Below are 27932 nucleotides of genomic sequence, written 5' to 3'. Positions count from 1 at the left end.
ATACATTTAACACATACTAAAAATAACAAAGAAAGAAAAGGACGACAGACTGTTGGCGAGGCAGCCATTACAGGCGCCACCTCTCCCACATTTCAAAGACGTGCAGCTTTGGAGGGTAATTGGCTTCTGTAAATTATCCCTTGTGCGTAGTTTAGAACTGGTCAATGAGTGATTGCCGGTTGGCATGGACTCGTTTCCATGCTGTACCTCCAAACTAAACTAACAAGATATTAAACACACATTTCCAAGAGAGACAATCCTAAAATTAGATGGTTAAATGGGAATCTGAACAGAAACACCAAAAATGGCAACCCAATGCTGGAAGACAATGGGTCCAGATCCAACATGGGTTTCTTTCTAGATGGAACGAGAAGCCATCAGATTGGAAGATTATGTGTCCATATTGTGCCACTTCCTGAATGGTTGGACTTGCATTGCTTACATGGGTGAATATATAATAGGTAAAGCCTGGCATGAACATAGCCACAGATGATAACATTTGCATCATAGAAGGATTGGGAAAATTGGCTGTTTTTCATTGACTACAGCTTGGCACTCAATACCAAAATTCTCTCCAAACTCAGGGAACTGGATCTCTGTTCATCTCTTTGCAACTGGATCCCCAACTTCCTCATCGGCAAAGCACAATCAATATGAATTTGCAACAATACTTCCTTCTCGATGACCAACAGCACAGGATCACCTCAAGGCTGGGTGCTCAGTTCCCTACCCCACTCACTTTAAACTCAGTACTGTGTAACCAGACACAGTTCCAATGCCTTCATTAAATTTGCCAACTGCACCACAGTTATTGGATGAATAATTAGCAATAATGAGTCAGAGTATGGGAAGGAGATTGAAAATCTGACTGAATGGTTCCAGAACAACAATCTTGCTCTCAACATTTACAAGACCAATGAGCTGATTGGTGACTTTGGAAGGGTCTGTATCTCTGGGTTGACAGTGGAGAGAATCAACAACTTCAAGTTCCAGGGCCCCGTACACTGAAGCAATCATAAAGAAATCTTATCAATTCCTCTACTTCGTTAGAAGACTGAAGGTGATTCAGTATGTCAACGAACACTCGCTTGGTGCGTGGTAGAGAGCATATTGACTGGTTGTATCAGGCCCTGGTTCGGCAACTCAAAACACCCAGGGACAAAGAAGATTACAAAAAGTGGTAGACGTTACAGGAACTGACCTTCCCGCCATTGAAGGGATTTATAGGAGGCGCTGCCTCATAAAGGCAGCCGGTGTCATCAAAGACCCACACCATCCTGGCCATGCTTTTTTGGGAATCTGGAAACCATGGCCACCATCCTTAAGAATAGCTTCTTCCCAACTACCATCAGGCTCTTGAAGACTGCACAACACTAGCCTCAGCAAAATGTTGCCAGTTTGGCTCGTCAATAGAGTAGGAGCAGCTCAGTGGAATAAGCTGTAATCTTCAGAAATGCTTCGGTCCTTATGAAATAAAAACAGAAAATGTTAGAAATATTCAGCAGGTCTGGCATCAAAACAGAGCTAATGTTTCAAATTGAAGACCCTTCAGTCCAGATAATCTTTAACACTCCTGGGATTAAATTCAGGAAGAGATTTGAGGGTCTTTCTGTGAGATTATGCTGCTTATTCCTGATAGCGAAGTGTGATCTTGGCACAAAGTATGATGACTACGTGTTGGATACTGAAGCAAGCAGTGCAAGAACTTATCAAAGTAGGTTTAATGAAGCTTAAAATGGTAAAACGTTAATCCACTTTTACATGCACAGCAGCCCTCTCACAATTAATGTGGTATTTCTCTATTGGTTTATTTCTTACAGTTAGTATTCAGATTGATGCTGCTACTGTACAAAAGCTACTTCCTATTTTTTTTAAAGCTGTATGAAACCAAAATGCTTATTCCAGATCTTTAAAACATCTCTATGGAAAAGCGTATTAGTGGAGCTTAAAACATCAAAACCCTTTGCTAAAGTACTGGTACATCTGTATCAACACACAGGACACAGAATGCTTGATTACATGTTTGAGAAAGTAGTCCATCTCAAGGCAGTTCCAACCACAAACGTTGACTGCAATGTGATGAATGGAGTAGATCACGCATGTTGTAAACAAAAACTAATCGTTGAGGTTGAGTGTTTGAGCAATCAATGATCTTCGTTGAGCTGAGTATCAGTTGTGCATTTACTAATTAAGACATGGGACATCAATTCAACACCTATGGTAGTTTGAAGAAGGCTCCCGACCTGAAACATCGTCTGTCATTCTAAAGAAGGGTCCTAACCTGAAATGTTGTCTGTCCATTCCCTCCACTAATGCTATCTGACCTGCGGAGTTCCTCCAGCACTTTGTTTTTTGCTCAAGATTCCAGCAACTGCAGTTTCTTGTGTCGGCACCTTTGTAATTGGTAGTCCGACAAAAACTAAAGCTGCAAACATGTTGCAGCAAAACTACATGTAATCAGGTTACATATTTTCAATGTCTTGTATTTCAAATATAAATGTTATTCCTAAAATAATATATGCAAAAAAAACTTACCAATGCATGCTTTCTTTCCATTCAGAGGGTAATCCAGTATAAACAGGTCTGTATATTGATAATATCTTCAAGTTAATACATTCTATGTACAAAGCACCAATGCCACTGATGTAGCTTCATTAAACAATGCACCCTTCAAGCGTATACAGAGCACAACCCATCAGTGTCCAACGGCTCCAGGAGAAAGCCCTTGTCCCACTTATGTATCCTTGGCACGCTAATTACGCGACCTCGTCGTCACGTTGAGGCGCGACGGTCTTGCGAGAGTCGCGCGCGTCATCATGCGCCCGCACAGCCGTCTGGCGTGCATGACGTCATTTGAAGATGGACACAAAATGCAAGAGTGACTCAGCGGGACCGGCAGTATCTCTGGAGAGAAGCAATGGATGATGTTTCGGGTCGAGACCCCTTCTTCAGTCTTGACCCAAAACGTCATCCATTCCTTCTCTCCAGAGATGCTGCCGGTCCCGCTGAGTTAATCCTGCATTTTGTGTCTATCTTCAATTTTCTTGGCCCCGCTCTCGGAGTAGAAGTGGAGGCGGATCCGGCTCCACAATGGCCGTGAGCCCCAGGCCGGGTTCAACGACCATTTGCCTGCTTCTGCTGCTGTTGGAGGTGAGATGTTGCGTCGCACCAGGATCTTGGTCCTGTCCCACTTTGGCCATCATTTACGCGACAGGCCGGTGGCGCGCAAAGATTTTGTTTGGTACAAAATCCCAGAGCGCTGCACTATACCGCACACAACTCCATACCCCTCCCCGCTTCTCAGTTGGACTGGCCCCGCACGGCCACACGATGCCCGTGCGCCTCAACGCAACGACGAGGTCGCATAATTTGCTTGCCAAGGACACGTAAGTGGGACAGGGCCTTAAGTCATAGCCCTTCTCACAAAGCTCGTACGTTGGTTGCACCAAGCTTCAATGTGTCCCTTGGCACACAACCTGCAGCCTGGAATGTGCCAGGTAGCAGCATTTACTTATGAACATCTCATCGCAATGGAAGATCAACTGATCGAGCAGCCAAAACCATGCCTTTCACGAAGGCGATGAACCTCCAGCAGCACGATATTTGGCTCAGTGTATGCCTATAGTCCAGAGTGTCCTCTGTTACCCAGCTGCTCAGGACAAACCTCGACAAGGACCTTTGGTCTCTTTCTCACACCCCGTTTGCAACCTATGAGGGCAGAGTGCATTGAGACTCTGACCGTACAGGAAGGATCGGATGGAGAGAGTCCCTCTTACTCCCAGCCGAGCAAAACTCTTGGTGCTTGCTGATGAACTCTGGCAATGAGGCATTTTGCCAAGTGGTTTTGACATTTGGGGAACTGTTCCACAAGATGCATTGTGTTCTTCTCCACACGGCTGACAGGACATGACATGCTGATCACAGCCTTGTGGACATGGTCACCAGTGTTTCTCTCAAGGCACTTTTCTACAAAGTCTTAAGGTTTCAACAACCAAATATGCAACCTTCTCTTGCATGCAGTTGTGCTGCAACATGTTTGCAGCATTTAGCTAAATGGGCAATCTTTTAATCATCATCATTGGCAGTCACTCGAAACGAGTATGACTGTCCTCTTTTTGGAGGACGCCTGTGCATGACTTTATTTAACGTGGGGAGACTGGTGCACAGACAGCCACCACACTGTCCTTGACAGATCTGGGTCAGGATCCAGTGGCATGGAGTCCAAGGCGACCGGTGACCCTTTACTGCTGCAGCCTTCATCCGCCTTCCGAGCCGTTGTGACGCTCCCTTAAAGTCAGACATCATCCTCCGCCTGTTCCACCGTTGAGGTCTTAGTTGGATTGCTCTTTGTCAGGGACATCCCCCTTGACCTTACCGCCATGGGTGGCCAGGAGCATAGCTGCAGACGGCATCGCTCTCAGGATCTCAGGACCACGCAAGCTTCTCCACCACGACGAAGTGACAATGCTAACTGGTGATGTGCAAGGGGCAGTCACTCCAGCTGAGTAGAATTAAGAGATTATCTGTACTCTACATAATAGATATTAAGTGCACAATTCCAGGAAAGAGTAATCTGCAAATAGAGAAACACCAAAGAGAAACACCAACATTTGCAACCCTATGCTGGAAGACAACGGCTTGAAAAATAACTATTTCCAACAAGACTAGATCCAGAACTAACATGGGTTTCTTTCTACATGGTATGAGGAGCCATCAGATTAGAAGATCATGTGTCCATATTATACCACCCACTGCGTGGTTAGACTTGCATTGCTTACATCTACATACCTGGCCATTTTTGTTTGGAGAGAGTGGGTTAGAATTGAACGCAAAGTGTCTGACCACCAATTTTAACATCTTCAAATGTTTTTTTTCCAAAAGTGATTAAACGGGGATCTTCAGCAGTGCTTCAGTCCCTGTGAATTAAAAACAGAAAATGTTACAGAGATACAGTGATACATTAGAAATAACATCCAAGGTAACACTGATAATTCCAAGCAAAATTCACTCTAGCTGGGTGAAATATTTCCCAGTGTCATCCATGTGCCCATTGACACCATCAGTGTGTGGCGCAGCCAATTCTTACTTTAATGACATAAATCGGGATAATCTTTGGTCACACATTTGGGGAACATAGGCTTCATTCATAAAAGCAAGCCAGAGATAAATCTTACATCAAAAATCATGAAACTGGAAATTGTTCAAAATGCATAGAGCTCGATTGGCAATATCCACAGGCTGGTTGGAGATAAAAGTGATGTATCTGACCAAACTACACTTCATTGTGATGAGGATCACATGTTCCAAGTATGGAATTGTGCACAAGGAGTATGAAACTATACTATTTTAACAATTTATCTAAACCATGGAGTCCATTTTTCTGTCAGAGGTAAAGCTGGCATTGTGGATCACTTAAATGCAGACAGAAGAAACTGCAGATGCTGGTTTACAAAATAAGACTGAGTGCTGGAGTAACTTAGCAGGTAAGGCAGCATCTCGGGAGAACATGGATTGGCGATGTTTTGAGTTGGGGCCCTTCTTTAGGCTGATTGCAAAGCTGCTCGTGAAGTGGAGGTGGGACAAAGCCTGGCAAGTGATCCTTTATAACTTTCACCTTCATTAAGATCAAGTGTAAAATTTGTACCGTGATCTCTTTAATTGTGATTCATTTTGTGGAATGATCCTTTCATTCTCCTACATTAAATCCCCAAACACCTACATTTGATTCACATTCTATAATTTGACTCTCAATCCAACTACATACTCATTAGCTACTCTATGTTGTACACTAAAGCAGTCCTTTAACTTCCAACACATCTCAGCAAATAAGTAACACATTTTTATTTTCGACCCAAAACATCACCCATTCCTTCTATGCAGAGATTATAAAGTCATAAGGTCATAGATGATAGTAGTATGAGATCATTTGGCTTATCACGTCTACTCCACCATTCAATGATGGCTGATCTATCTCTCCCTCCTAACCTCATTCTCCTACCTTCTCCCCACAACCTCTGGCACACATACTAATCGAAAATCTATCTATCTCTGCCTTAAAAATATCCACTGACATGGTCTCTACGGCCTTCTGTAGCAAATAATTCCACAGATTCACCACCCTCTTACTAAATAAATTTCTCCTCATCTCCTTTCTAAAAGAACGTCCTGTAGTTTTAAGACTATGACTAGTCCTAGACTCTCCCACTAGTGGAAACATCTTCTCCGCATCCACTCTATCCAACCCTTTCACTATTCGGTAAGTTTTAATGACGTCTCCACTCATCCTTCTAAACTCCAGCGAGTACAGACCCAGTGCTGACAAACGTTCGTCATTGGTTACCTCCTCATTCCTGGGATCATTCTTGTAAACCTCCTCTGGACCCTCTCCAGAGCCAGCACATCCTTCCGCAGATGTGGTGCCCAAAATTGCTCACAATATTCCAAATGCGGCCTTACCAGTGCCTTATAGAGCCTCAGCATTACATCCCAGTTTTTGTACACAAACCCTCTTGAAATAAATGCCAGCAGTCAGTTTGCTTTCTGTCTGTCCCGCTGAGTTCCTCCGGCATTTTGTGTCTATCACCAGTGTAAACCAGCATCACCACTTTCTCCAGGGGCACCATAGAGAGCATTTTGACCAGCTGCATCTCTGTCTGGTTTGTGGACTGCAAAGCCTCCGACTGGAAGTCCGTGCAGAGTGGTGAGGACGGCTAAAAAAATCATCGGGACTTCTCTTTCTTTAATGCGGGACATTGCGTGCAAACGTTGCTTGTCCAAGGCCAACAGCATTATAAAAAAACCCACACATCTCCATCATGGTCTGTTCACTCTGCTGCCCTCGGGCAAAAGGTATCGCAGTATAAGGAGCAGAACGGCCAGGTTTTGCAACAGCTTCTTCCCCCGAGCCATCAGACTCTTGAATTCCACATAATGTGCCGCCACTATTATCTATTTTATCTTTTTATCTATTTTATCCTTTTGTTATTTTATGTTGCACGGTGAGCCAGACAAAATTTCGTTCAGACTTGCATTTGTTGGTGTATTTTTGAATGACAATAAAGTCCTTGATTAAAAAAAAAAAGATTCAAGATTCAAGATTCAAGATTCAATTTAATTGTCATTTGGACCCCTTGAGGTCCAAACGAAATGCCGTTTCTGCAGCCATACATTACAAACAAATAGACCCAAGACACAACATAATTTACATTTTACATAAACATCCATCACATCGCTGTGATGGAAGGCCAAAAAAACTTATCTCTCCACTGCACTCCCCCCCCCCCCCCCCCCCCCCCCCCCCCCCCCGATGTCAGAGTCAAAGTCAAAGCCCCCGGCTGGCGATGGCGATTGTCCCGCGGCCATTAAAGCCACGCCGGGTGGTGCGAGGTCGCACACCGGGTCTTGGTGTTGGAGCCCCCGGCGTGCGCTCGCAGAGTCCCGCGGCCATTCCAAGCCGCGCGGGGCGGTGCTGTAAGGCCCCGCTCCAGGAGCTCTTCGACCCCGCAACTCGGGCGGGAGAAGTCGCCGTTGCAGGAGCCCTGAAAAGCGGTCTCCCTCCAGGGACCCGCGGGCTCCCGGTGCCGCCGTCCGCCAGACCCGCAGTTGCAGCCTCCGAATCTCTGGAGGTCGGGCCGCAGCAGCAGCAGCAGCGCTCCATCACTGCTCCACCCACTCCGGACTCGGCCAGCTCCACGACGGTGAGGTGAGTAGTCGGCACCAGAACCCCCTCCCTTCTCCTGTTGGAGGCCCCTCCTCGTTGCCCCCCACGACAACAGAGACCCCCCAGAAAACAGAAAATAACAAAAACTACATAGAAACATAGACAAAAAATAATAAAAACGCGGACGGCTACCAGATTAGTAGTCAATTCTTTCAAAAGCTGGCTTTGATGAATAACTTGTGGAACAAGATCAATAAAGTGAGACCAAAACTATGGAAAGCCATTAAATTGAATGCAACTATAAATTAATGACATGGCATAAGGCTTAGATAGAGTGGATGTGGAGAGGATGTTTCCAGTAGTGGGAGAGTCTAGAACCAGAGGGCACAGCCTCAGAATAAACAGATGTACCCGTAGATTGGAGTTGATGAGGAATTTCTTTAGCCAGAGGTTGATGAATCTATGGAATTCATTGCCACAGATAGCAGCAGAGGCAAAGCCATAGGGTATTTTTAAATCAGAGATTGATAGGTTCGTGATTAGCAAGGGCATCAAAGGTTACAGGGAGAAGGCAGGAGAATGGGGTTGAGAAGGGAGCATACAGTATATCTGCCGTGATCGAATGGCAGAGCAGACGCGATGGACAGAATGGCCTAATTTTGCCTCGATGTGTTATGGTCTCATAGTCTTAATGTAAATACTAATAGTTTATAAAACATTTCATAAAGGTAATAAATTATCACATCAAAGTCCTTGGCAGTAGGTCACAGCATACCGTTAATGTTAGGAGTGATCACTACTCAGAATGACATTGGATCGACTTCTTGTGCATATCAATGGCACAAGATTTTATATCACCCTAACTCTTAACTTGCAAACAAAAGAATGGCAGTGATTTACGGACCCTCTGCCGTGTTGAACTTGAGCAAACACATTACGGTGAGTTGAATGCACCTTTGGGAAAATGTGCTGGGATACACAAGATTTAAATCAAGCTGCACCGAACCAGTGTGCCCTCTATTCACAATACTCGGGGAACTGACTCATAGAATTATTTAGCACAGGAGAACACTCAGCCCATTGTGCTGGTGCCAGCTCGTTCAGCAAGATACCAATTACTCCAACTAGTCGTCCCTTTCTCCGTAACTTGCAATTATTTCCTCTCTTCGACTATATATCACACATTTAAATTTACAGGCCAAACATTTAAATTCAAAATAATTATTTCACAAAATAATATTCTTCTTTTCTGTCTGAATCTTAAAAAATATATTTTTAATCTGTTACCTATTACAGAGGACTAGACATGAAGAAATATACACAGAAACAGGTCTTTCATCTTACTGAGTACATGTCAACCATTGGACAGTCGTTAGCACGGACTCGATGGGCCGAAGGATCCGTTTCCACGCGGTATTTCTAAATTAAACTGAACTAAATCAGGCACACATTTACACTAATTTGACAATAAATCTATTTATTCTCTCCACATTTCCATTGACTTCCTGCAGATTTTACCACACACTTAAACACTAGGGCAAATTTTGCAGTTGGTCATTTAACCTGCAAAACCACAAGTCTTTGGGATGGGGGAGGAAATCAGAGCAAACCCACATGGTCACAGAGAGAATATGTACACTCCACACTGATAGCACCGGACACAGGACTGAACCCGATGGGCTAGAGTTGTGAGGCAGTATTTCTACTAACACTGTCACTGTACTGCTCCAAGGCATCCCGCATTTGAATCACTTGTCCTTAATTCAAGGATGGGGGAGGAACAGGTCAGCTGCAACCAAGACTAGAGGCAGTATGGGAGCTAGTGTGTATTATTCAGTATGGGAGCTCCGAGTTTATTATTTTTAAACTGTATGAACACATTCTCAAGATCATATTTATTTTTGAAACTTTATTGTGGTTGGTACCTTCAACAATCAAGTACAGTGCTCGCTTTTTTATTCTGAGATTTTTGGTTTAATTCTGCTTAATTTGTGGGGTGGAAAATGCTGGGATGACCTACATTCTTGTACACAGTTTAGCTGGCAGCATAAGATTATAAAAATACTTTCAATAGCAGGATTTGGTAAATAGTTCAGTCAGTGTATTTGTAGGGCATAATTACCAGCAGTGACTATTCTATTGCAGTTCATATACCGGATTGATTAAAAATAATATAAATGCAAAATAGGAACAGGCGTTAAGGACTAGTTAATATTCCATGGTGCTGCCAACGGGGATGATGCCAAGGGCAATATTCAGGTTCAGGAAAGATAACTGAACCCAAACCAGGGTACAGGGTAGGATGAAGCAGAGTGATGGGCCGCATGGTGGTGCACCTGGTAGAGCTGCTGCCTCACAACGCCAGAGACACAGGTTCAATCCTGACCTCGGGTGCTGTCGGTGTGGAGTTTGCACATTCACTTTGTGACCGTGTGGGTTTCCTCCAGGTGCTACGTTTAGTCCCACATCCCAAAGACATGTGGGTTTGTAGGTTAATTGGCCTCAGTAAATTGCCCCGAGTGTATAGCGGACGAGAAAGTGTGTAACATAGAATTAGTATGAACGTGTAATCGAAGGTTGGCATGTGCTCGATAGGGCAAAGGTCATAAGGTCCTCCGTGATAGGAGTAGATTTAGACCATTCAGCCCATCAAGCCTGCTCCGCCATTCAATCATGGCCGATCTATCTCTCTCTCCTTGCCCCAAACTCCTGCCTTCTCCCTATAACCTCTGAGATCTGTTCCAATTCCATATCTCTATCTCTAAACTGATATGGGTAAGAAGGGGAGTTGAGGGAAATAAGGAGGGCACATGCTCGGAATCAAGATGGAATGTGGAACATGGAGAGAGAGTGATAATGGAAGAACACTAACTGGAAGGAAATGAAATGGAATGATAGAGGAAAGATGGTGAAAAAGGAGAGGTGTGATAGAGTTGTAGCCACGGATTACTTATTACTTAAGTATATATTCAGCCTCATAGGATAGGGCATAGGAGTTCTGGAGACCCATAAGACTGTAAATGCGTATGCAGCATTCTTTAAATTCTGGTCTAACCCTTCCTCAATTGTGGAAACATTGTTCAAACAATACTATCTGTCATCTGTGCTTTGGTATCCTTCAGTTGATTGAGCATAGATCCTGGGAGAAAAGGACAGAACATGGGATCCTGATTTGAACCCATCAATTTCTTGCTTGGATCTTAATTATGGCAGGTGCATCCATAACCTTCACCATATTTCTGGCATAACAGGTAAATCGGCTCTTTTTCTTCCTTAGGCTCCAAATTTTACAATCAGCTCCAAATGTCTCACGGCAGGGCATGTTTTGCATTGCTAATCATTTGTTTTTCCCCTCGATCACTGGTTTGTTTGTCTGGCGTTTTGCCTGTTGAGTCTTGGTTTCACTTTGGCTGAAAGTGAGATTGCGAAAAGAAAGCAATCCATCTAAGTTTATCTCAAATAAGCATTACACAGTGCAAAATGATGACAAAGTTTCAATTAAATTGATATTTATTTGGTAAAGAATGGATAAAGTATAAATATGCTCGTTTACACTTCGGCAGTTCTTTTTTTCTTGGGCAGTTCTTTGAGGATGGGTTGTTTTGACTTAGTTCTAAGATTGATTAATTAACATGGCTGTTGTCATTCATAACACAAAAGACACAGAGACAGAGGGGCTTAAAGGGATGGGCATGTTTAGGTCTAGGTTCATGATTGTTACTTGTAAGGTAAAGCTTTTATTTGTGTGCTATCCAATCAAATCAGGTAATATTATAAATGAATACAATCAAGCCAAACACAAAAAGGCAGATCAATGGGAAAGATAACAGAGAGCAGAATAGAATTCTCAACATTGTAGTTGAACAGTTCCAGATAAAACGTCCAACGTCCACGATGAGGCAGGTTGGAGAATCGGGAATGTACCCTAGTTTATAGAAGGACCGTTCAAAGTCTACCACAGAATACCTATGCTGAATTTTGGCTAATACCTGATGAAGGGACGAGGTCTAGTGACATCCAAATGCTTCTCCATTTTGAGTTGTTATGCACCAGTTATATGTTTTCATTGGATGCTTTGAGAATAATTTCTTCTTCACATTGCAGCCCCTTGTCAGAGTCTGGGAGTCTGATCTTGGGCTTGCTAATGATATACCTTCCCACTGGAGCCAACTAAGAGTAATTAGAGGTGAAGAAGTTGGCATTGCTTTTCTTATCCTGCAAATGAATGTGGATAATTTTGCAGATACAGCGTTGATGGTACCTCTCTTATGCTCTGAGGTGCCTTATGTAGAGAAAGTTAAGGATCATTGCTGTGGTAGATAATAAGCCTTGTGCTGGAGCTGAGGATTTTTCAGTTGTAGTTTTAGTTGTAGAGATACAGTATGGAAACAGGCCCTTCCGCCCCACGAGTCCACGCCAACCAGCAATCCCCGTACACTAGTACTAACACTAGGCACAATTTATAATTCTTACCGAACCCAATTGACCTCCAAACCTGTACTTCTTTGGAGCGTGGGAGGAAACCAGAGCACCCGGGGAAAACCCACGTGGTCACAGGGAGAATGTACAAACTCTGTGTGGACAGCACTGTGTGGACAGCACGTAGTCAGGATTGAACCTGGGTCTCTGGCGCTGTAAGACTACTGCTGCGTCACCATGCCGCTGAACAGGTCTTCATCTTCCAATGTCCTTCTCCGCAAACATAAACTGTGAGGCACTGACAGCTGCTTAAACAGGAGTAAAATCGGGTATGCACGTATGAATTTCTGATTGACACTTCCCTTCAAAAATGTAAACTATGCTGTAAAATGAGCTTTTGTTTACATAATAGGATTGTGCTAATAAGATCCAACACCAAATAGATTTGAACTCAATTGAGGCCCTGTTGAAAACAAGCTGCTAACACACAGAAACTTACTATGTGCATTGAAAACAGGCCAAGCTGGTTTTGAAGCCCCTTTGAAGGTTGCCATTCTTCTGTGTAATTGCACTGATTTAGCTGAGCAAACCATTACACAGTGCAGACTGCACGAGTAAAACATTTCCTCAACGTATACTTCTCTCCAGCACTGGCTATTTACTCCTACAGTATTACATAGGATCATAGAAAATGACATGGTTGCTTACCATTTAAACTCCCCTTCCCATTCCTATGCTGACCTTAGATTCAAGTTTCAAGATTCAAGAGAGTTTATTGTCATGTGTCCCAGATAGGACAATTAAATTCTTGCTTTGCTTCAGCACAACAGAATTATAGAAGGCATGAATACGGAACAGATAAGTGTGTCCATATACCATTGTATAAATATATACACACATATACATGCAGTCTTTAGGCTCCTGTAGCTTCTACCTGAAGGTAGCGGGGAGATGAGTGTGTGGCCAGGATGATGCTGCCAGCCTTTTTGATAGACACAAAAAGCTGGAGTAACTCAGCGGGAGCATCTCAGGAGAGAAGGAATGGGTGACATTTGGGAGTGGAGTCCCTTCAGACTGGTTAGGGATAAGGGAAACGAGAGATATAGATGATGATGTAGAGAGGTAATGATCAATGAATGAAAGATATGCAAAAAACTAACGATGATACAGCCCATTGTTAGCTGTTTGTTGGGTGAAAACGAGAAGCTGGTGTGACTTGGGTGGGGGAGGGATAGAGAGAGATTGAATGCCGGGATTACTTGAAGTTAGATCCCATCCTGCTAATTAACAGTGCCACTCACTGGCTTCAGGGAACGCATTAAAAATAAGGCCTGGCCTGTGAATAAGAAGCTGAAGCCTCTTAACAGTAGGAGTCTACCACATCACCTTATTGCACCAACAATGCCTTGGCCCAAATATTCACTATAGCTTCTGCTCTCTAAGCGATTTGATCTACAGTATTTTCCGCTAGTGGGAAAGTCTAGGACTAGCGGTCTCAGAATTAATGGATGTTCCTTTAGGAAAGAGATGAGGAGGAATTTCTTTTGCCAGACGATGGTGAATCTGTGGAATTAATTGCCACAGAAGGCTGTGGAGGCCAAGTCAATGGATATCTCTTCGATAGATTCTTGATTAGTACGAGTGTCAGGGGTTATGGGGAGAAGGCAGGAGAATTGGGTTACGGGGGAGGAGATAGATCAGTCATGACTGAATGGCGGTGTTGACTTGATGGGCCAAATGGCCTAATTCTGTCATTTATGACCTTATGACCTTCTTACCTTATGACTTATAACCCAATCCAGAACAAGAGCCACACAGTTGCACAAGCTCACAGGTCAATAACGTAAAGTGACAGTTTCTCAACCATTGCACCTTGACCAGTTCTTTTCTTATTCCATTTTATAATTTAAGAACATTCTTGGAATCCAAAATTTCCCTCTGCTAAGTCAACTTTTAACCATTGTTAAAGTTACAAAATCAATTTGAACCGTAACCAGATAAATTAATGATAAATTGGACCTATAATCTCAAAGGAAGATTTTCTATTCCAATAGATTTTTTAACAACCCTAAGATGTTTTTCATTGATGAATTAATTACTGTATCTGCTAGTGATGAAGCAGACATATTGTACCCAGTAAGATCCCAGGAACACCAAGAAGATAATGTTCAGATAATGTTTTTTAGTGATGTTAATTTGGGAATAAATAGTGATTTGGATCCTGAAGGGAACTCTCTTGTTCTCCTGATTCCAGAGTAACGTATAACGTACCAGAGCTAACACGTAAGGTTATCGGCACACACCAATCTAACATTTTTAATGAGTTGAAATGTATTACCAGTTACATTGCATCTGAATATTTGATAAAAGTTCATTGACAGTGTGCATTCTAAGTAAACTTCAATTAACTTGAAGATCTATACCTGGTCAAGTACATGATCCAGATCTCTATTCTTGAGATTGTTGGAGCTTATAAAAGTATTTAGAATCAACACAATGGGAATACAATTAGTTTCTGAGTGAAGATATATGGTAAATAAACATATTTGACGCAGAAGTACGAATGTTAATATGAATAAGTCCAAGTTGATATTTAATACTATGGAGATGGTACAGAGACTAAATTGAATACTTTGGTCAATAAACTAAAGCTCCAGATATGATGCCATTTGTGACTCCCCCAGTCACTAATTGGTCATTAATAGCTTAGGACTTACCGGGCTTCCAAGACGACGTACAGTAAGAAAAATCTAGAGCGTGGGGTTGAATTCCGTGCTAGAGCTGGTGGCAGATGTAGGATGAAGAAAATCTACCGTACATATCAGAGTCCAATAACATGCTATCCAAAAAAGGATTTTCATGACACTTTCAGCAGCACGGTGGCACAGCTGATAAATCTTCTGCCTCACCACGCCAGAGACTCAAGTTCGATCCTGACCTCAGGTGCTGTCTGTGTGGAGTTTGCACGTTCTACCAGTGACTGTGTGGGTTCCTGCTGAGTGCTCTGGTTTACTCCCACATCCGTAAGATGTGCAGGTTTGTAGGTTAAATGGCGTCTGTAAATTGCACCCTAGTGTGTCGGGAGTGGATATGAAAGTGGGATAACATAGACCTAGTGTGAAAGGCTGATTGGGTGGACCGAAGGACCTGTTTTCATGCTGTTTCTCTGAGCTAAGCTAAAAGCTTTAAAAGAATCACAACACGTGACTTATTCCTATTTCTATTCCAATCACCACACACATAACCATCATGGGTAAATAAGTCATTCATTGTTACACTACTCTTTTGAACCAAATCCTAAATTGGAGCGACTAAAAACAGGAGACTAAGTCACATGCCGATTGTGAGTGACCGTGTTGCTAAATTTATCATTGCTATTTTAACAATTTATGAGGAATGATGTATTCATCTCATCTAAATGTGAAACTATCAATCATCCATCGTATGGGGGTCAATGCAAAACAATTCCCAATGCACAGCTCACTCTCTATGCTACTGACCTGAATACTTTAATATTAGGATGGAGAGAACAGTTCTTATTCAAGCCTTGAATGTCTGCTCTAATTCATTTTGTGAATTAACTAGAATAGGAAAGGAAATGCAAAAGAGCCATTTTCTGATTGTTTAAAACGTGATGTTAGATTAGGCAACACAGGAAGACTTCAAGATCCAGTTGAGTGCATAAATGTACATCAACACAGCTGTATGGTGTGGAATTATCAGTGAGACCTTTTTCATCTGTGATGTCAAACAAACATGGCATCTGCTCTTTAATTTGTATGCAAAAGTTCCCATGACAAAATGTTGTAAAACAACAGGGTGTATCCAAAGTTTCCATCCAATACTTATGCTACGATGAAAATGTGTCCGTTGCAAATTGAATGCCACGTTCCGAGCATTGCGAGATTACGAGACGTCAAGACAATGTTGGCTGTAGAGCACTTTGGGAAAGACCATGGCTGTGAAAGGTGTCGGAAAGTTGGCATATTGTAGTAAAAATGAACTGCAGATGCTAGTTTACACCAGATATAGACACAAACTGCTGGAGTAACTCTGCGTGTCTAGCTGCATCTCTGGAAAAAATGGATAAATGATATTTTGTGTTGGGATCCTTCTTCAGACTCAGAATCTGAAGAGGGATCCTGACCCAAAATGTCAACGATCCATTTTCTCCAGAGATGCTGCCAGACCGGCTGAGTTACTCCAGCACTTTGTATTTATCTTCGGAAAGTTGTGTTTACCATGATTCGTTCTGAGCAGGAAGAAATTAGAAACACCCAAACAGAAATATCACTTGGAACTGAACTATATATATATTTGCATAATATATACTTCTAACAGTGCTTGGCATTATCCCTACCGTGCAGTTCAACAATTCTCAAAAAACATAAATAGATCTTAAGGAAACAAAGGCTTGAGTGGTAGAGACTGTTTCCTGTGGTCTGACAGCTGTAACAGCATACCATGGGAAGCTATTCAAGCTGTTGTGTGCAAGCAGTGTTTATACTGCCAAATTAAATTGTAATTGTCGTCTTCATGTTCTTGGTGCCTTGTGTAGTTCTAAATCAACATTGGACAAAATTAGCAAGGCTACATCAAAGTAGGGCAGGGGAAAAAAAACAAGAATCCTGAAATTACAATGCACTATTCAGTATATGAGCTTGTACTTTGAAACATATCTCTTTGCCCATGCTTTTTGCCACACGGGCTAATCTCAGTGTGGTTTAATGTCAGACTTTGCCTTTAAACACGCATTGAAAAGCTTAGGGGTAAATTTACAATATTACAATCACGAAATACATGTGAGTGTTAACAGTGAATATTATTTTTTTAATACCACAATGCCAATAGAATCTTTCTCAGTGTTCCCTGTGTTTGCATTAAATCTAATACTTGGAAAAACCCACGATGTTGATATAATTATGGTCTTCTTTGTAATTTAAATTGAAACCTTTGTGAACATGATATGCTCAGGTATTATCTGGGAGGTCAATGAGATCCAACCTTTGCGTACCCATGCCCTTCTTTCACAATGGTGTTGCTAATGAGTATTTTCTTGTTCAGTTCAGAGAGTTTAGAGATAGAGCATGGAAACAGTTTATTCGTCCCACTGAGTCCACACAGATCATCGAATACATGTTCACACTAGTTCCATGTCATCCCACTTTCGCATGCATTTTCTAATAATTTGTGGCAATTTACAGAGACCCATTAACCTACAAGCCCACACGTCTTTAGGATGTGGGAAGAAACCGGAGCACTGGCAGGAAATCCATGAGGTCATACGGAGAACATGCAAATCCATACAGAACATACCCATGGTTTGGATAGTACACGGGTCTCTGGCGTGGTGAGGCAGTAGCTCTACCAGCTATGCCAATGTCGTGCCCTTAAATCCTGAACTATCAAAAAATATAATTAGATTATTTTAAATTATATCAATAATTTTCATAAACACACAAGTGTTGATAAGATTCATAGACAAATGCATTCTGTTCCACAAATGTTCTAGTTTTTCTGTAACTAATGTCACATTGTCAGTCACCCACAAGCCATCTTGGGTACCCTATGATTTTGTTTGTGTGGTCCATTCAGATCATGTGCTAGGACGTTTGAGGGGTGACAATGGTTATCTTTAAATTATGAACGATTTTGATATAGGGGGTGTGGAGAGAATTGTTTCATGTTAGGAACAGCATAAATAGAGAGTCAAGTCAGGATTGAATCAAGAGTGTTTAATTGTGATAGGTACCGGCAACATGAACAATGAAATTTGTGTTGTCAATTTACAGGCCCGTTAAGGCAATAACACACAGATAAATATCCAATAATCAATACAATAAATTAATAATCAGTAATACTAGGTAACCAGACCGTGCAAATCTGAAGTCCGGAGTGCAACCAAAATAAAGTCCATGGTGGAGAGAAGAAATCGCCATGGTGAGATAATAAACAATAATCCAATGGGGAATTCAGAAAAAGATTCTTTACCAAAAGAATAATCAGAGTATGGAACTTTATACCACAAGGAGTGTTTGAAGGGGAAGTTGAACAAGCATAGGAGAGTGAAGAAGGTGGAGGATCTGTTGATAGTGGCGTCTCACAACTCAAGTGACTCAGATTCCATCCTGGCTTCGAATAACATCTATGTAGAGCTTGCACATGATCGTGCGTGTTTCGTCTGAGTGTTCCTGTTTCCTTCCATATTGCGATGAGCTTGTAGGTTAATTGGTCGTTAAATTTCCCCATGAGTGAAGGTAAGTGCAGAATCTGGGGAAGTTATTAGAAATATGGGAAGAATAAAATGGGATAAATGTCAATAGATATTTGAAGGTTGGTGCAGACTCGATGGGCCATGTAGCCTGCTTCTGTACTGCAGGACTCTATGAGGAAAATGGGAGTTATTTTGAGTGTGGTATTAGTACTAACAGAGGTTATTTGGGGTGCATGGTCGATTTTTATAGCCTATATCCTTTCTTGTGGTTTTAAGTTTCCTTTTGTTTATATTTTCCTAATTGGTTTCAATTTAAAAATTGTTTTGTAAGCAGCTATAAATTCAGATATTCATGAAAACATGCACATAAACGGAAAAAGAATAAAAAGCACATTTTCCCAATCAAATGTATTAATTGATATAATTGCCCAATAAGCAAAAATGGTAATTGCATAAAATTGGTTGCAAAGTCACTGTCCTATGCTGCAATTATTCCCTTGATATTAAAGAGTGCGTGATGTGCTGTTTAGTTAATGCTAGGGTTTTCTGGATCATTCCCATAACTCTGCATCTTCCCGCTATATTAACTATCATTGACACCAATCACATATGTCAACACCAACTACAATTATTTCTCAGTAATGTCAGTTTTCACTCCATTAATATTTATACTAGAAGACAACGGTCCCGGTGAATTTGTAAAGAACTCTGCTAACTGTTATTTTACACAGTAAACAGAGGGTCCAATAGTAGAGCTTTTGTACCAGGGGTGGGGAACCTGCAGCCTTCTAGGCCATTAAGTGCGGCCTTTTGAATGAATCCAAATTGTGTAGAACAAATCCTTTTATTTTTATTAATATGTTTTTGTTCGTCTTTTATTATTTTAATTTTAATCTTAAAATGGCAAAGAGTAAAAGGCGAAATAATTGTCCCCCTGCGGCCACTATTAAAGCATTAGTAAGTCATGGGGCATTTTAACACCAGGTCTCATGATTTAGAATGCGACTCTAGAATGTACGAACCTCCCTGCCTGCAGAGCCACCAATGCCTGAGGCTGGTTCCAAGAGGGAAAATGCGGGGAGATTCTTCAGTATTCTTCTTCAAAATGAAATTTCGGATGAACATTTTCCCCAGTTAACGAAGGTCATTGATGAGCAGGAGGATTCATGCGAATCATTTGAAGAATACTCAGCTTATTAATTAAAGAATACAATGAAAGGTTCACTGACTTTGAGAATCATGACATCACATTCAAATTAGCATTTCAACCTCACCTAGTTGATGTCTCCAAGGCTCCTAAAGAACTACAGATGGAATTGATTGAGCACGCAGAAGATGACATTTTAAAGTCCTTATTTGACGCTAAGAAAGATCCGATTGGAATATGGAAAAATGCAATAGAATACCCACATCTTCGGCAACATGCACGAAAAATGCTTTCTGGCTTTTCACTTATTGCTCGCAACCACTTATTGCTGCGAATCTACATTCTCCTACCTAACCCAAATCAAGAAACTCTTAAGGTCACAAATGACGGATACCCATCTAGAAGATCAGCTGAAACTGCATACCTCCATGTTGCAACCAAATATTCAAATGCTTTCCCACAAAAAGCACACAACAAAGTTATTAAAAGGTTAGTTAACTTTAGAATTAACAAAATGTTTTCATTTTCTTGAAGTTAGTACATAGTAGTACATAATAGATTTTTACAAAATAATGTACATTTTGAAGTGTATCTAATTGAAGTTTCTTGGATGCGGCCTTATTAGATTACAGCTAACTTAATGCGGCATTCCAACATGGCAAGGTTCCCCACCCCTGTACTGTACCATTTGTTTTTGGAAGTTAGGAATCGTGGTGAATGTGGCAGCAGTATAATGATGTGCTGATCCCAAAAATTGTGGGTAGTCTCGTGTATTAACAGTGGAGGTATATCAAGGGAGGGGTGAGAAATTCAGAACATGAAACAGAAAACTTGAAAAACCCAGTACGTCATGCAGCATCTGTGGAAGAAACTGATGTTTTGGGTCAAGACCCTACACCAGGACTGAAAGGAAAGATAGCAGTATATATGGGAGGTTGGGGGTGGGGTGGGATCCAGACACAGGATACTGATAGGTGATGGGTGGAAAAAGATGGGGAGTGGATTTTGTGTGGGGAGAGGGGGATAGGAGAGGTGAACAATGTGGATGGGTCAGTGTGCATTGAAGGAGAATTCAGAGGGTGTGAGTTACCTGGAATTGGAAAGGTTATTGGTCATACCATTGCATTGTAAGATATGCAGATGAAATATAAGATTTTGTTCTCCTAATTTGAAGAAATTCAGCCCTTTTGAATGGGGTAAGATGTTTCTTACTACCAATTAAGTAATGTTCATACATATGTTGTGGGAAATAAAGGTGAAGTATTTCAAACTGAAGATAGCATTTGAATGAGCTCTATCTTTGCTGTGCGTTTAGAACGGTGGGCAGAAGAGGGGGCGGGGCAGGGCAGAAGCTACATACTTAGCCATCTTTCTCCTGGCACAATTTCTGCAAAACTCCAATAATCTGCGATCTCATTATCTGTTAATCCTTAAAATTTGGCAGTTTATTCCCTGGGGCTCCACCTTCCATGCTCCCTTTAAACTCACCTGCCTTTGCTCCCCATTCGCCCTTTAAGTTTACTTTAAACATATAGGAGTTTACATAGAAGGAAGATTCATGGAAATATGGGGAAGGGAAAAACAAATAGAAGAGAAAAAAAAACTGTTTAATTATCATGGTGGAAGGTGATGTTAATTTTGCAATACAAAATATATAAACATGAAACTGCAGAATGCAATCCATAATTACTCCAACAATAGAATGGATGAGCCTTGTAATCCACAGGGATGCTATAAAAAGTAACGTCTTGGCCCATTTTCAACCTCTCATCAAACATGCGCTTAATGGCATTGTGATGTCAAGAAGGCACAGTAACTTCTTTACCACAAAAGAGGTGATAACAAGAGGGATAGAGGGATGTGAACAATGGAACTGCAGTGATTACTTGAAATTAGAGAAATCAACGTTCATACCGCTTGGACACTTTGGCAGCCCAAGTGAAATATTATGCCATATATATTTTTGGCCTGCTTAGTATCTCTGGTATCCTATATTCAATACTTGGGCACACCCAGATAAGTGCCGAAAGGACCAATCTCCCCATATGGGAGAGCTGAGACATTACTTTCTGCCTTCTGTATTTATCCACCCTATGTGATCACCTTGCAAGGCAGGTTCAGTTACCAATACAGATATGCCCAGGTAAATTAATGCTCGCACCAGGCACGGAAATCGTTATTAAAATATGGAGGGGACTGAGGGGCAGGGGGGGACACACAATTTCTTGGTGGCCACGCGCGCATGCGCTCACACACACACACACGCGAGGCTTCGAAGGCTGTGGGCAATGAATTCCACATATTCACCACCCTCGGGCTAAAGAAAACACTCCCCATCTCCAATCTAAAGCTTCACCCTTTTAGTCCGAGGCAGTGCCATTTGGTACTAAACTCTCCCACAATAGAAACATCCTCTCCGCATCCACTCTATCCAGGCCTTTTCATTAAGTTTCAATGAAAATCCCCTTCATCCTTCTAAACTCTAGCGAGTACAGGCCCAGGGCTTTCAAACGTTCATCAAACGTTAACCCAATCAGCCCCATTCTCGTAAACCTCCTCTGGACCCTCTCCATCGCCAGCACGTCCCTCCTCAGATATGGTGCCCAGAACTGCTCAAAATTCTCCAAATGCGGTCTGACCAGTGCCTTATAAAGCTTCAGCATTACATTAGCTGTATTATGTGTAACTCTAATCAAGTATCACAATACTGGATCAGTAGACACAAGAGAGTGCAGATACTGGAATCTGAAACTGTGGAGGGACGCAGCTGGTCAGGTAGCATCTGTGAAGCAGAGGGGTAGTCAACATTTCAGACCAAGGCCGTGGATTAAATGCAAAGATATGACCTGAAATGCCGTCTATCCGCCCGCCTCCACAGATACTTGATCTGCTGAGTTCCTCCAGCAGTTTGGTTTCAGTTTGGGACAAATATGTATCTGTTTACATATACCACAATACAACCAATCCAAGTTTGTATCGTGCACGGGCTAATTTTTAGAACTCATTGAGTTAAGTGGCTGCCGTGCCTTTTACATCATGTTGGGTTCAAGAAATTTGAATGCTTGCAATGTCATAAACATTTGTTACTTTGTTATACAAAAGAAATAGGTTGAAGGCTAGTGTTTACATTTAATCAATGTTTTCTACTAACACTATCCTCTATGTTTCTCTTTTGCTCTCTGCTCATGACATCCAAAGAACATTGAGACAACTCTTCTGAATTTATTCAGGCTCCTAGGAAAGATGTCAAAAATCATTTTAAGGATAACTTTTATTGTTTCATCAAATAAAGTATTTTATCTAAACTTGTAGAAGGAAGAATAATGTGTTGGAATTATTCTGTATTGCCTGCATGATAATCTTTTTTTCAGTGTTCAAAATAACATAATAATGAAGTTAAAGACACGAGGAACTTCAGATGCTGGAATCTTGAGCAAAACACAATTGCTGGAGTAACTGAGTAACTGTTTACCATATATATTAATGATTTGGAAGAGGGAATTAGGAGCAACACTAGCAAGTTTGCAGATGACACAAAGCTGGGTGGCAGTGTGAGCTGTGAAGAGGATGTTAGGAGGGTGCAGGGTGACCTGGACAGGTTGAGTGAGTGGGCAGATGCGTGGTAGATGCAGTATAATATAGATAAATGTGAGGTAATCCAATTTGGCGGCAAAAACAAGGGGGCAGATTATTATCTCAATGGGGTTAGGTTAGGTAAGGGGGAGGTGCAGCGAGACCTGGGCGTCCTTGTCCTTGTCACTGAAAGTTGGCTTACAGATACAGCAGGCAGTGAAGAAAGCTAATGGAATGTTGGCCTTCATAACAAGAGGATTTCAGTATAGGAGTAAAGAGGTTCTTCTGCAGTTGCATAGGGCTCTGGTGAGACCACATCTGGAGTATTGTGTACAGTTTTGGTCTCCTAATTTGAGGAAGGACATCCTTGTGATTGAGGCAGTGCAGCGTAGGTTCAAGAGATTGATCCCTGGGATGGCAGGACTGTCGTATGAGGAAAGATTGAAAAGACTAGGCTTGTATTCACTGGAGTTTAGAAGGATAAGGGGGGATCTTATAGAAACATATAAAATTATAAAAGGACTGGACAAGCTAGATGCAAGAAAAATGTTCCCAATGTTGGGCGAGTCCAGAACCAGGGGTCACAGTCTTAGAATAAAGGGGAGGTCATTTAAGACTGAGAAAAAACTTTTTCACCCAGAGAGTTGTGAATTTATGGAATTCCCTGCCACAGAGGGCAGTGGAGGCCAAGTCACTGAATGGATTTAAGAGAGAGTTAGATAGAGCTCTAGGGGCTAGTGGAGTCAAGGGAGACGGGGAGAAGGCAGGCATGGGTTATTGATAGGGAATGATCAGCCGTGATTACAATGAATGGCGGTGCTGGCTCGAAGGGCCGAAGGGCCGAATGGCCTCCTCCTGCACCTATTTTCCTATGTTTCTATGTCAGGCAGCTTCTGTGCAGGAAAAGGATAGGCAACCTTTCTATCCTTGCAATGGATAGGCAAGGTTGCAACGAGGTAGATTGGAAGATCTGGAATTCATCTATTGCATATGAGAGGTCTGATCAAGAGTCTGATAACAGCAGGAAAGAAGTCATTCTTGAATCTGGTGAGATGTGCTTTAGGGTTTGTGTCTTCTGCCCTGTAGGAGGCGGGAGAAAAGTGAATGGCTGGGGTGTGAGTAACCCTCGATTATATTACCAAAGACATGAGAACAGAATCAGGCCATTTGACCCATTAAGTCTGCTCTGCCATTAGACCACAGCTGATGTATTTTCCCCGATCAACCCCATTTTCCTGCCTTCTCCTCGTAACCTTTGACGCTCTTCCTAATCCTGAAACTATCAATCTCCACTTTAAAAATACTGAATGACTTGGCCTCCACAGCCACCAGTGGCAATCAATGAATTCCACAGATTCACCACCCTCTGGCTGAAGAAATTTCTGCTCATCTTCATTTTTTCTTCTGAGACTGTGCCCTCAGATCTTAGACTCTCCCACTATTGGAAACATCCGCTCCTCATCCGCACTATCTACTTCATTATTCGGTAAGCTTCAATGAGATCCCACCTCATTCTTCTAAACTCCAGTGAGTGGAAAGCCCAAAGTCAAAGCTCTTCCTATGTTAACCCAATCATCCCCGGGATTAATTTCGTAAACCTCCTCTCCATGGCAGCATATCCTTCCTCAGATACGGGGCCAAAAACTGCTCACAATATTCTAAATGTGGCCTGACCAACGCCTTATAAACTCAGCATTACATCCCTGCCATTGGCTGCTTTCCTGAGGTAGCATGTACAGATGCTGTTGACACAGGATGGGGATGGGAGGTGGAGGGGTGTCTGGTTTGTGTGAGGGATTCGGCTGTGTCTATAACTCTCTGCAATTTCTTGTGGTCTTGGGCAGAGCCATAGCCAAACCACTAATTTATTTCCATTAAATCCATATCCTTCTATGCCTTGCTTATTCACGTGCCTGTCTAATTATCTCTTAAATTTAGTGATTACATGCGACTCTGGCAAGAATTCATGCTATCAACTACTACTTGTGTACAACCAAATCTCCTCAAATCTTCTATAAAAGTCCTTCCTCTCATCTTAAACCAATGCCCTCTTGTTTTTACCGAAGATAGACAGAAAATGCTGGAAAGTAACTCAGCGGGTCAGGCAGCATCTCTGGAGAAAAGGAATAGGAGATGTTTTGGGTTGATACCCTTCATCAGACTATCCTCAATGTAAACCACCATTTGCAGTTCCTTCTTACACACGCCCTGTTGTTTTTGATAGCCTTGCCATGGCAAAAAGATTCAGACTTTCTAATCTATCTGTGCCTCTTCTCAGAACATCCATTAACACATTACCTAGGTACAGACAATTGAACCATCCTATCAACAACTAGAGAGAAGTCCTTAGTTACTCCCTCTGTATACCTTATTAATTATACATAAATGTATGCTTAGATCATCTAAAAACAAAACCCTGGAAATTTATACAGAGATGAGAATTTACTAGGTTTATTATTGTCTGTTGAATACTGAAGTTTACTAAATATGGTTCCACTTAACTGAAAAGCTATTTTTACATTCACATTAAAAATGTCAACAACACAACATAAAAATGTAGCAGCATTTAAATTATTTTGAAAGTCTTACTGTTTTATTAAATGCCAGTCTTTGTTTTCAAAATATTATATGTTCCATACCGTTGATTGCATTCTCTGGCAATTAATGCAACCCGGCCCATTCAATGCTGCGGTTTTAATAAAGCACTGGAAATGTATTTTTGCTGGAAAGTGAAAGGGAAAATTGGAGAAAGCGTTAAGAAAATCGATGAGTATTTTAATGTGTTGGAAAGAACTGCAGATGCTGGTTTAGACCGAAGATAGACACAAACACCTGAAGTAACTGGAATAGGTGGAATAGCGGAGCTATAGGATCTTTGGTTTTGGGTTATGTGCTGCAAACGGAAGTTTAAACCAAAGATCTTGTAGCGGATCTTTATAGCGGTTTAAACGGAAGGGCGCAGTTCCACAGTGAGGAGCAAAGATTGGTGAGGAGATCCTGGCAAGACAAAACTACGCTCGATGACGGTACAGATGGTGTTGTGTGCGAACACACACGTCAATACAATGCATACGATTATATAACGTCACTGGAGCCATGACCAAAGTAGTCAATACTGTGTGGAGGAAATATAAACACAGGATACTGCAGATATTTGAATCTGGTACAAAAAAACGAGTTGCTGGTGGAACGCAGTGAGGTGGGATCTGAGGAGGCAAAGGAGCTTTTCACTGAACAACACAAGCTTTTCACTGTGCCTCGGTACACTGACAACTAAACTAAACTGAGCATCATCCATCATGGAGGCAAATTATTACCAACCCAATCCCTCCACAGATGCTGCCTGATCCGTTGGGTTCATATACAGCAGCTCGTTTTTGTGTGTTGTTTTTGAGGAAACACTGTAATTGCGACATAGCCTGATTTTTTATTACCATATAAAACAACAGATGGGAAGGATTAAACGTAAACATAATGCTTAACCGAGACTGAGCTATTTTGGAGCATTGGAGCCCTTCTGATGTGTTGTTTCCCTACTCTCCCTCTATCCGTTCTGATACGGAAAATCGTCCTGGGCTAAACTACCACGGGCTCCTGTAGCTTTCTGCAAAGGAGCGTCAGAAAATATGTGACAGGAGCCAAGTAGAGTCCATCTAAATACCCGAGCCGTGCAGCAGCATCTATGGAGCGAAGGAAATAGGCAACGTTTCGGGCACTTCTGTTTCCTTCGCTCCATAGATCTGCTATGAAGTTTCTCCAGCTTTTTTGTGTAACCCATCTCCCAGTTCCCTCTTAAACACCGGTCCCAAATCCCGGCCGTCAGCAAGGCACAATCGTTGCACTTCTGTGTCCATCACCTCTTATGAAGCTCCCAGTTGCAGCCATCCCATCCCAACCGGCCAACCTGATTTATTGATCGCTTCCCTCCCTCCCTCTCCTTTCCTCCTTCGCTTCCTTCCCTCTCCCACCCCTCCCTCTCACCTTTCTCTCCCCCACTTCCTCCATCCCCTTCTGCACTCTCTCACTTTCTCCCTCCCTCACCTCCAAATTCTCCTTCCTCTGCCTGTCTTCCAACCTCCCACCCCTTCACTCTCCCACGTCTCCCTCCCTCTCTTCCCACATCTCCTTCCCTCCCACCCCCTCTCTCTACCAAAGATCATAGAGCTCTCTATTACATCTCCCTCCCTCTTTCTCTCTCACGTCCACTTTCCTTCCCTTCTCCCACATCTCCCTCCCTCTCTTCCCACATCTCCTTCCCTCCCACCCCCTCTCTCTACCACTCTATTACATCTCCTTTCCTCTTTCTCTTCCACGTCCACTTTCCTTCCCTTCTGCCATATCTCCCCTCACTTCCACACCTCCTCCCCTCCATCCAGCAGACGGATACATCACTGAAGTGGACGGCCCCGCCTCCCGGCCGTCGATCACCGGACGGGCCCGGGCACGCACGCACGTACGCAGCGGGAGCGGGGTGGGGCCTGTCCGTGCGCATGCGCGAGGGCGACCGGTTGGCGTGACCGCCGAGAGCAGCCAAAGGACACACTCACTTCCCGCGGGCGGCCGAGCCGAGCGGGAGCGAAGAGAAGACGATCCTCGCACTCTGAGAGACGGGCAATGGCGGCGAACACCACCACCTCCCTCCTCGGCATCCTGCTGCTGTTCTTCCTCGACTGCGCCAGCGCATACACCGGTAAACCGCGCCATTTTAAACCCCCTTTCGACGGCTCGGTTAAAGGGATGAACGATTCGGCGTCGTGTTTGCTTTTAAATTTTCAAGGAAAACGGGCACCCCGATCCCAGTGTTCGCGCTTCCCCCGCATCCTCGACGGGGTTTTTGTTAAAGAAAACAACTTTGTACTTTTACCTTATTCCGAAGTGGAATAGTGGCAGATTTCTGTGTAAATAGGCCGGGCCTGAGG

At 42.5% G+C, this 27932-nt stretch overlaps 1 protein-coding gene and 1 long non-coding RNA gene across 2 annotated transcripts in view; one reads left to right on the top strand and one right to left on the bottom strand.

Annotated features, from left to right (window-relative positions):
- Positions 1 to 213: 213 nt before the first annotated feature.
- On the bottom strand, positions 214 to 27932 carry LOC129711325 (uncharacterized). The gene is made up of 3 exons (XR_008725818.1): positions 27878 to 27932; positions 4789 to 4916; positions 214 to 1464 (listed from the first exon to the last, which is right to left on the bottom strand). It is a non-coding gene; the product is annotated as an uncharacterized LOC129711325 (long non-coding RNA).
- Positions 27517 to 27932, top strand: part of bsg (basigin) — a 30517-nt gene continuing 30101 nt past the window's right edge. Inside the window, exon 1 of the mRNA XM_055658902.1 lies at positions 27517 to 27703. Coding sequence (XP_055514877.1) covers positions 27628 to 27703 — 76 coding nt within the window. The 5' untranslated portion in view covers positions 27517 to 27627. The remainder of the gene's footprint in view (positions 27704 to 27932) is intronic.

This window comes from Leucoraja erinacea, chromosome 29 (assembly GCF_028641065.1).
Source record: "Leucoraja erinacea ecotype New England chromosome 29, Leri_hhj_1, whole genome shotgun sequence".
Taxonomy (NCBI): Eukaryota; Metazoa; Chordata; class Chondrichthyes; order Rajiformes; family Rajidae; genus Leucoraja; species Leucoraja erinaceus.
This window is presented reverse-complemented; position numbering and strand designations above follow the sequence as displayed.